At 40.5% G+C, this 10377-nt stretch overlaps 1 protein-coding gene across 4 annotated transcripts in view; it reads right to left on the bottom strand.

The window, feature by feature from the left end:
* Ubr2 (ubiquitin protein ligase E3 component n-recognin 2) overlaps positions 1–10377 on the bottom strand; it is an 88248-nt gene that overhangs the window by 34545 nt on the left and 43326 nt on the right. For 3 of the 4 annotated variants that reach the window (XM_010617626.2, XM_019206567.2, XM_010617627.2), the window contains exons 11-21: positions 8770–8933; positions 8587–8686; positions 7122–7250; positions 6353–6536; positions 5395–5456; positions 4141–4251; positions 3534–3599; positions 1898–2020; positions 1711–1774; positions 1145–1269; positions 61–113 (exon numbers count right to left, since the gene is read on the bottom strand). In XM_010617626.2, coding sequence (XP_010615928.1) covers positions 61–113; positions 1145–1269; positions 1711–1774; positions 1898–2020; positions 3534–3599; positions 4141–4251; positions 5395–5456; positions 6353–6536; positions 7122–7250; positions 8587–8686; positions 8770–8933 — 1181 coding nt within the window. Of the gene's footprint in view, positions 1–60; positions 114–1144; positions 1270–1710; positions 1775–1897; positions 2021–3533; positions 3600–4140; positions 4252–5394; positions 5457–6352; positions 6537–7121; positions 7251–8586; positions 8687–8769; positions 8934–10377 lie in introns of those variants that run through there. The other variant, XM_010617625.2, reaches the window with a different exon arrangement.

Below are 10377 nucleotides of genomic sequence, written 5' to 3'. Positions count from 1 at the left end.
CCCCCCCCCACCAAACCCAATAAACTTGACAAAATGTGAAGTAACAGGAAATGAACTTACTTAAAATGGGCAACTGCTTCAATGACATTCTCCATGCCAGTCTCCTTGTTCTCCTAAAGGGACAGGGAACACGTGGACACTGTGTTAACGATGACAGGGCTATACTCAGAGCACTGCCCTCCATGTCAGTAACACCCACAGCAACTCCGGATGCAATACTACCCCACTGAAAAAGTGGGGCTCCATAGCACACACAGCAAGATACACAACTAGGCAGACTTGCCTACGAAGTGGACATTCATTCATTCAAACTCAATTTTTAAAAAAGTCACTACCAAATGTAACCAAGATAAGAGCTTCTGAAAGAACTAGGTAACAGAAAGTATAAAAGACATTTAAATAGAATTGATGTAAAATATTGACAATTATTTTATAAAATAGCCAGGCTAAATGCTTTTCTATTTTCAATAAAAAAGTACTTGTAAGAGGGTAATAGAAATTCTACAAATAAAGGACTCTCTGGTCAAAGTGTTTGGGAAGATACAGTTGGCATCATTTTGCACAAGGCATACAAACCTTTTCAAACTTGTTGCTTAAAGTTTTCTTCTTAAAGTTCAGGTTAAACTAAATGCCCTTACATAACAATTCAGGATTCATTTCCTGCATTAAAGAGTAGAGATCCTTACTAGATCTGTGATTAAGAAATTACTGATTATTACTGTGTGAAATGGCACATGGGCTGTTCACAAAGCTGTAAGCTCTTCTACAGTAGGGTTGCTGCATCTTAGAATTGTGGATTTTACAACTGTGGGAAATGTATATATAAATAAATCTGTAATACTAGACTGATAGGGAAAGCTCACAACAATTTTTTTTTTTGGTACTGGGGATCGAACTCAGGCCCTTGAGCTTGTGAGGCAGGTGGCGGAACCACTGAGTCAAATCCCCGGCCGACAATTTTCTTTTTTAAATGCAGTTACTAATAGCTGCACAAGCCTGTAATCCTAGCACTCTTGAGGCCAAGACAGGAAGATCACCAGGAATGAAGTCAGCCAGAGTGTACTATACAGTGAGGTCAAGGCCAGCCTGAACTACATAGTGAGACCCCGTCACCACCACCAACTGGTACAATGTACGAACTTACATCTTCAGGTAAAGACTTTACCAATTCACTGTGAGCCATAGGCTTGATGCTCAACTGATGGATAATCTCTCGCTTAATTTCATCTGTAGCATTCACCTGTCCAACCCCAGGACTAAATCTCTCACCTGTGAAGATGAAAGGTGTACAGCCACATTAACATAGTCAGCATCCTCAGGTGATACATGCTCTTAACTCACGCAGCATGGTGCACTCCTGTTTCCACCTCTGAAGTGGGAAAGCAATGACTGGTCGGGGACAAGCTAGCAGAAAGCAGCTCCTGACCATACTTCTGTGGCTCAGATCAGAGGCAGGTGCTGGCTTCTGGCTGGGAGCACTGTGGGTGCTACTTCAGAGGAAGGACCAGAGAACAGGAAGTGATCAGGTACAGACAGAGGTCCTAACATTACCATGTTCAGGGGGCGGAAAAAGAGAATGTTCCAATTCCCTTCCCCTAAAACTGATACTTATCATCTCTCAATGAAAGAAACATAAGTCAGATATTCTGAACTACAAGCTATCACAAAAGCCAACATAATTTATGAATATATTAAGCAATCGAAACTTACCAACAAGCATTATAACGAGGTATAGCATTTCTTCAATTAGAGTATTGTTCTGCTGAACAACATCCTGCAAGCCGGGTCAGAGAGAAGAATATGTATACTGCATCCTCTCAGATGAGTAACACATCCAGAAAGAAACAAAGATGCTACTTTAGCGATGTGCTGTGGTCTCACAAAGCATGCCTCTCACCTTATGGGTGATCTCGGAACTGAATCTTTTCCCATAATCTGGTGTACTGAAAATCTGATAAAGTTCAAAGCGGCTGAGCATTATCATCAGGAAATGATTTGGGTCCATCATGGAGACACCTGTCTTTTTTTGTTTGTTTTTTTGAGATAAAGGAAAAAAGAAAGATCAAAAGGGACGTTAAATAATTAGTGAGAAGTGAGAGCTATTTTGGTTTGCAAAGAGAAAACAGCTTACTTTTCTTTACCCATGGAAATACAAGATGGAATCTCATTTAGCCCCAGCCCCTAGCACGGGAGGTGACAAGCAGGGACAGGGATGCAAGCGGGTGAAACAAGCAGACAAGTAAACAAGCCCTCTGAAGCCTAAACTCACCCAAGAGCAGCATGAGCTTTCCATTCAATGCTCCTCAGACTCTCTTTTCCTTTTAATGTTCTGAAATAATTGTATTCCTATCGATTTGACTCACAAGTTTTCTATCAGGTTCATTGCCTAGGGGTCACTGTATGAACTCTTAAGAGGAATGCTATGTAGCATTTTTAAAACACACATATTAAGTTATAACTGAGATCTCTCTTTTTTTTTGAGGTAAATACTATCCCCAGTGAAGTGACAAGTTTTTTTGCGGGGGTGGAGTACCAGGGATTGAACTCAGGACCTCGCATTTGCGAGGTATGAAGTACCAACTTTCAAAAATTAGTTTCAACTGGGCTGGGGATTTAGCTCAGTGGTGCTGCCACCTGCCTTGGAAGTGCAAGGTCCCGAGATCGACCCCCAGTACCCGCCACCAAAATAAACAAACAAACAAGTAAGTAAGTTTCAACTCTCTCTCCTCTCTCCCTTTTTTTGGGTCCCGGGGATCGAACTCGGGACCTTGTGCTTGCAAGGCAGGTGCAGAACAACTCAGCCAAATCCCCAGCCCTCAACTCTCTCTCTTAATTCCACATGTGAAAACTAAATCAATCTGGATTTTAATTTATTTTGAACCAGTATTTTCTCTGAAAATTAGATTTCTTAAAATTTTTTTATAACTACTAAATATCCCCGGCAATAACATGGAACAACTACTGTGTCATAAGCACTATGCTAGAGAAAAGGGAGGAAAGAAAGAAATGAAAAGGAAAGATGTGACACAGTTGTCACAGTGTAAGGGGACTAAGAGGGAAACAGTCACTCACAATCCAGAGTGTGGGGCCTGTGGCAGGAGGTTAGAGTGCCATGTCATGGGTCCTCACAAAAGGGAAGGTTAGCCAAATTCTAGTGTGTCACAGAAGAATTGCTGGAGAAAATGGTACGAAATCAAAGTCTAAGACACTGGAAATTAGCCAGATGAATGGAAACAAAGAGGGGAGGAGGGACCAGGGAGGAAAAGAAAGAAATGCGTGGAGAGACCATAATTCCCAGAACATCAATGTACTATGGAGGAGTAAGAGGAGTTATTTTGAACATGCTGAATGTGAAATGCGTCTGGAAGGTCTAGGTGGACATTTCCTAGGTTGCTGGCCTGAGCTGGAGCTTTAGTAGGCAGGGCTGGGCTGGAGTTCTGTATTTGGGAGTCAGCAGTTACAACTGGGTTCAGCGGCGATAATGAGCTAAAGACTAACCATAACCTTTAAATTGAAGGCTTTTAACGCATTACCTGAAGCATCATTATATCCTTGTCGAACATCTCACGTCTGCATTTCACATTATGGTAGTAATAAATCTAAGACAATAATTAAATACATTAGGTAAATAGGTTTTTATTGGCACAGCTCCATTCTCTCATCTCCCCCAAACCAATGTGGGTATCACAGTATATACTTGCTTCATACTTTATCGTCAACTTTTTGGATCTCTCAATATAATAAAAGGTGGATGTTTTAGGAAGATTTAGGGCCTCTAATAGTAGGGGAAAAAAAATCCATAACGAAGTCCTGGTAAGGTTTAAAGTGCAAAACCTCAACTTTAGAGCTTGGTCTTCAAGCCCTATTTAAGTAGATGCAATTTGGAATTTTGTTTTTCACTATCCAACTTCATTCTAAAAAATTATTTCAAATGAAAGTTAATTAATTCATTCGTTTCTACTTTCAATATTTCTTGAAAGCTTATAAATGAAAGCTCTAAGAAACTTTTTTTTTGGTTTATCATTAATCTTTTCGAACATTTTTAATATGGATACTAACTTTTCAACGAGTCCACGAAAGCCTTCATAGAAGTCAATGAAATGAAATGAAAACTCTCCACAGAATTAACAAAAGACCTACCTGGTTTACTAGTGAGAACCCGTTTCTCCTCCACATTCCAGCATGTACTTGGGCACATAAAACAAGACACCTAAGAGGGTGTTCTATCAACATGGGTGGGCTAAGTTCACTCTGTATAGTAAGCAGAAAATAAAATACCATAAAAAACACAATTCTATAAAGTTGGTTAATAGGAACAAGAGCTTTTATAAAACATAGGTTAAAATTATTTTAGGAAGGGACAAGGATGTAGCTCAGCAGCACTGTACCTGCCTGGCAAGCATGAAGCCCTGAGTTTGGTTCTCGGTATAAAAAAAAAAAAGTATAATTTAAAATTATTTTAAGATACTTTTGGGTGATCGTTAATTTTGTGTCAACTTAGCTAGGCTATGGTGTCCAGCTTATGGTAAGTACCAGACTAGGTGTCTAGATGTTGTTATTAATATAACTTTTAATACAGGGGTACCCTGGTTTATAAATGTAATTTTATGATTCTGGTCACAAACTGAACTGCTCGTGAACTGAATCAAATTTCTCTATAAAGTCAACATTGAACCTAACCAGTGAATTTAATTCAGTTGTGAGCAATTCAATTTGTGACCAGAATCATGAAAAGAATTAAGTTGTGAACCAAGGTACCACTTGTACGAGTAACATTTTTTTTCCCCTCAAACCTGCAGCAATCCTCCTGCCTCAGCCTCCTAAGTGCTAGGATTACAGGTGTGTGCCACCATGAGTAGATTAATAACGACATTTTAGTAGACTCTGAGTAAGGTAAAGTACCCTCCATAAAGAGGCTAGGTCGCATGAGTCAGCTGAAGGTCTTAAAGGGAAAAGACAGAAGTGGCACAGGGTGATGGAATGTGGCCTGCACAGCCGCCTCTGTACTCAAGGCTGCTATGTCAGTTCTCCCCAGGTCTCTCCAGACGGCTGGGTGTGGTGCCTTGCAGACTTCAGACTCCAAACTCACCAGCACTCCCCTTACTGCACAAGGCAATTCCTTAAAGTAAATCTTTCTCTAAACACACATGTGTGCACAGATATGTGTGCAGTACACAAACAACCCTTATTGATTTCATTTCTCAAGAGTAAGTTGTTTCAATTTGATTTCCAATACAAGGAACATAATAAATGGTATTCATTTTGTTTTATTAGTATTATTTTTTGGTACTGGGGATCGAACTCAGGACCCTGTGCTTGCGAGGCAGGTGGCAGAACCATTGAGCTAAATCCCAGGCCCAATAGAACTCATTTTAAAATGTCAGAATCACTTACTAGAGGTAGGAGCTCTGGAAATTTATATGCCACTTCACTTCTGCTTAACAATACGTGCAAACCTGCATGAAAGAGCAAATAAACAAAAAGGTGTTTGTGTAAGTTAAAGTAATTTAGAAAAAACCCTAAACATTCACTTGACTTTATTATGTGACCTTTTTTTTTGGTATCCGGGATCGAATTTGGGTCCTTGTGCTTGCGAGGCAGGCACTGGAATCACTGAGCTAAATCCCTGGCCCTATTATGTGACTTTTTAAAAATTATCTGTGAAAAAAAAAATCATCTTTGGGAACCTATCGGGTTCAAGTGAAGATATAAAATGAACTATGTCCACTTTGTAATGGCTGTCCTAATGCATCTCTGTATCAAAGGCACAATCAGAACTGCTTGAACTACATACCCCAATGTACACTGGTGACACTCAGACATCAACAATGGCTATATGAACACAGCGTGAGCAGCTATAAAACATCACACAATGGATACATGTTATGCCAAGCAAGAGTCACTGCACTGGCCAGGACTGTTCCCATGTCAGCACAGTGGTGAGGGATTTTTCTGGCAACTCAACAAGAACTAGTCCTGGATTCATGGTCTGAGCTTGTTTTTTTCCTTTGTGGTATTCAGAATTGAAGCAAGGGCTTTTGCATGGAGTTACATGCCCATGTAACTCTTCTATTTTATTTTATTTTGAAGCACTCTCACTAAATCACTCAAGTGCGTAGGCTGGGCTTGGACTTGGCAATCCTGCCTCAGCCTCCAAGAATGTCGGGACTATAGGAGTGCACCACCATGGCTGGCTTCTGTATTGATCTCGACCTCAGAATTAAACTCCCAGAACCTCCAGTTTAGGATCAAAGTCTCCTAAACTCAATGAATAATGCCTCACACATATATCAGCCACCACAAATGATGATTTAAGACAACTGTGGGTTCAGTTTTAGGGGAAATGCTTTACCTGCAAGCAAGCGAGAAACTGGGAGGTGAATGCTAACTTTTTCTTGGGAAACACAGTATCTGATAGTTTCCACTGAGTGTCCACAAATACTTAGCATGACTGGCTGTTCACCGTCAGTAAAACCACCATGACATTGTGTCAATACACCGAGGCATTTCTTGTACGCTTCAATTAACACTTTTTCCTAAAAAAGAGGATTTTTCTGTAAGTTACTCAAAAGACTCACTCAGCTCCTACACTATTGAACAAACACCTCAAATTTTGTAATGAATAAGTACATAAAACATGGGTGAAACCAAACTCAATCTTCCCTTTCTGGCTTGGTCTCTCTTCCGGTGTCCCCTGCCCTAGTGAATGGTGCCTCTCATCAATAAAGCTAAATGTATTATTATTAAGCTTGCAATTTCATTTTAAAAACTGATTTAAAACTAGCTCCTGACCCCTCTCCTCTAGAACACAGGGCAAAGGCACCAACAGTAAACCTTTCTGGATAAACATAAACTATTTTTCTATGTTCAGAGTCTAGTGAGGGCTATGGAAAAATGAAGATACATGGGGAAGCAAGAGTCCAGATTATTTTCTCCTCTATGTTTAGTTTTTTTGATACAGCTGTAGAATTTTAAGTTCTTTACTGAATTTATAGATGGAAAGGGAAATACACTATTATCTGAGCTAGGTTGTAAAACTCTTTTCTCCAAATCCCTCCAATTCTGTGCATCTCCCCTCTTCCTTTCTTGTACCCTCACATCCTGCCCTGGAAGAGACTCACATCTGAAGCACACCAATCCTGCATCATGGAGATAACATGCGTTAGTTTCATCTGCAGTGTGAAGGCTGCTTCCCACTCCGGCTCCATTTCAATATGCTGTCCTACTTGTCGTGTGATTGGATCCATTCCCTAAAGGAGAGTAAAAATTTTATTGTCATTATGATTTTTTTTTTCTTTAAGACATGGCCTTCCTTTGTAGTTCAGGCTGGCCTCGAAATCACGGTCATCTGAGTGCTGGGATCATAGGTGTGCACCACCACGCCCAGCTAGGCACAGCTTTTTACATTGTGTGTCCATTGCCGGGCATGGTGGTGCACGTTGCAATTCTAGTACTTGGTGGGGCTGAGGAGGCTGAAGGATCACCTCGAATTTGAGACCAGCCTGGGCAACACAGTGAGTGCAAGGTCAGCCCAGATCACACAGAGAGACCTTGTCTCACTGCCCCCTCAGATAGAAAGATGGATCTACTTTGTTTATTCCTTTTCTTAATAAAGCCAGATGGTTACTAAAAGGCTAATTATACTTGCTTGACTTTTCAGAGATGTCTCTTATATTCTTAAATTTTAAAACTGGTTAAAAATACCTGCTGATTTCTACTTCTAGATTGTTTTGTTTATAGGTAAGTTTCTGAAAAAGAGAATTAAACAAGGAAAAGTTTTACACTGTGTTAAGAAACATTACACCAAAGAGAGAGAAAATATGTGGAGACATTAAATAAAAAGTAAGAAGACACCCAGGAGCTTGGACGTAGTCCGGAGGTAGGCTTGCCTAAAGTAGGATTTAGACTGACGTCTCCCCAAATTCTCATGTGTGTGGAAGGTGGATTCACCCACTGATTAGCTCAGGGCTGACTGTGCTGTTAGGAGGTGGGGCCTGGATGGCGGCAGGACACTGGCACTGTCGCCTGGAAGGGTCCCCAACTCCTCCCTTCTTTCTCTGCTTCCTGGCTGCAATGGGATGAGCAGCTGTCCTTGTCCCAGGTCCTTCTGCCTGGAGCCAGCCGACTATGGAGTGAAGCTGTGAGCCACAATAAATCTCTCCTCCTTTAGTGGTGGGTGCAGGGCTTTGGGTGCTTGTTCATCACTGGTCCCAGTAATGAGAAAGTTGACTGAGACGCCTATTATACATTTGCCCTGGGCTCAATCCCTAACACCACAAAACAACAATTATAACTAGAGTTTCTCAAATAACTAATGACTTAAATCTTTCAGCCTCTAAAGAAATATTAACAGGAACCAAAAGAATTACTGTCAAGTGAATAGTAGATGCCAGAACTTTTACAAGAATCTCATTCACTCTAAATCTCAGAGTCTATAATTAGAGAGGAAATTCTTGATCCAAACCGTAGCCATCCAAATGGATCATGTGGAATACTTGTGCTCAAAACAGAGGAAAAAAGCGTTGAGAGAAGGACAAAACAAGAAAAGTTAAAATGCAATTAAAAAGAAAAAGGTGTCTTAAGTACCTGCATGCATTTCAGTAATTCCAAAAAGGCATCAAACCCCTCTAGGAACTTGTGCCGCAGCTCGTCTGACCACACAGCTGGTCTGCTGACCAACACGTACCTGGGCAAGACAGCAGTAGCAATGAACACAAGAGCACTGACATGTCATGGATGGAGCGGGTTTGATGACTAGCAAAAACTCACTTCAGATCTAAAATAAGGCTCTGAACCCTCCGGAACTTGAAGGCTTGTAAAGCAGTGTATCGTTCGAACTGAAATCTGCCCTGGCCATCCCGATGTCTCAAATGATCCATGAAAGTCTTAATGATAATGGTCATCAGGTTCTCCTCTGTGATGAGCATTCGAGCCTGAAACAAGGGGCAGCACAGTGCAGGGTGACTAAGAGTCAGCAACACTGTTTAGCGCTTGCAGTTAAACTTCAACACAAATATAGTATCATAAATGTATCATTAGATATTTCTAAATCATAATTACTTACTCTAATTGCCACGTATATGGAGCAACAATTTTATCAGATGCCAGAATGTTAGCAGACAGATCCAAGGCTCATTATTCAAAGATAATTGAGGGTGGGGGATCTGAACCAGGCTACAAATTTTCCTTAACTGAGACATTTAGACACCTATAATGGTATGGTGTAATTATTCTAGGTTCCAGAGGTTTATGTCACAGATTTTCTAGAACTCTATATGAGATCATGTTCCCTCTTCATCTCCCTAGTTGAAATTATGTATGTATTTTTGAAAAGCAGAGCTGGATGTGGTGGTGCACACCTGAAATTCCAGCACTTGGGAGGCTGAGGTAAGAGGAGTGCCATGAATTTGAGGCCAGTCTGGGCTACAACAGTGAGTTCAAGGCCAGCCTGAACTACATAAATGAGACCCTGTCTCAACCTCTCTCAAAGGAATGAAAAACAAATATATGTAAATAACAAGTTGGCATGCCAAAAAAATTCAGTCTCCCAGGCCCTAGGATATCCCACTGGAACACAAACTGTTAGGGGTTTCCTGCACATTCTTCCACAGATGAGGTATAATATTCATACACACGTGTGCGATACATAGGTTAAGTGCATATTAAAAATACATCTATCACTTTCTTCTCAAGGACAGCACATCATAGATGCTGTTCTGTACTTTTAAAACGACATATTTTCAGAGATTATCTCCTATCACTTAATATAAATATCCCTCATTATTTTTAACAGTTACTAAGTACATCTTGTATAATACTTTATCTAGCCAGGCCCTTAACGGTGAGACATTTGTGTTTTTCCCAGGTCTAAGATAGCACAAAAGATGTCACAATAAATATCCACCCTGTACAATTACAAGAATATTTACAGAAAAATTTCCTAAAAGTAGAATTATGGAGTGTGTGCAGTATAAATCCTGACATCACTACAGTGTCCCCTCAAAGAGGCTAACCAATCTGTATGTCCACCTAAATGTGGGTCTCTTTCCAATGTGACGTCAAATGTGCTGATCTTTCCCATTCTGATCATGATCTTAGGTATCAGGGTAAAAATGTCGCATCAGAAGTAGAATTAGTCTGTCTGACTTTACTGAGGGCAATTAAACTCATATGAATGGCAAAACACTCCAGTAAAGACTAAGATCAAGTTTAGGGGTAACAGGTGCTAAGGGAGTAGCAGGTTTTTCCTTTTTGTTTGTTGTATGAGTTGGCTTGAGGAAGTTAAATGAGTATGATTCAATTTCACTGAGCTAAGAACAAACTGTAGAAATCGCTCACAAGACCTAGACCAGGCAGTAAAAGGAAGTTTGGTGAAGA

This window comes from Fukomys damarensis, unplaced genomic scaffold (assembly GCF_012274545.1).
Source record: "Fukomys damarensis isolate Sample0158 unplaced genomic scaffold, DMR_v1.0_HiC HiC_scaffold_20, whole genome shotgun sequence".
Taxonomy (NCBI): Eukaryota; Metazoa; Chordata; class Mammalia; order Rodentia; family Bathyergidae; genus Fukomys; species Fukomys damarensis.
This window is presented reverse-complemented; position numbering and strand designations above follow the sequence as displayed.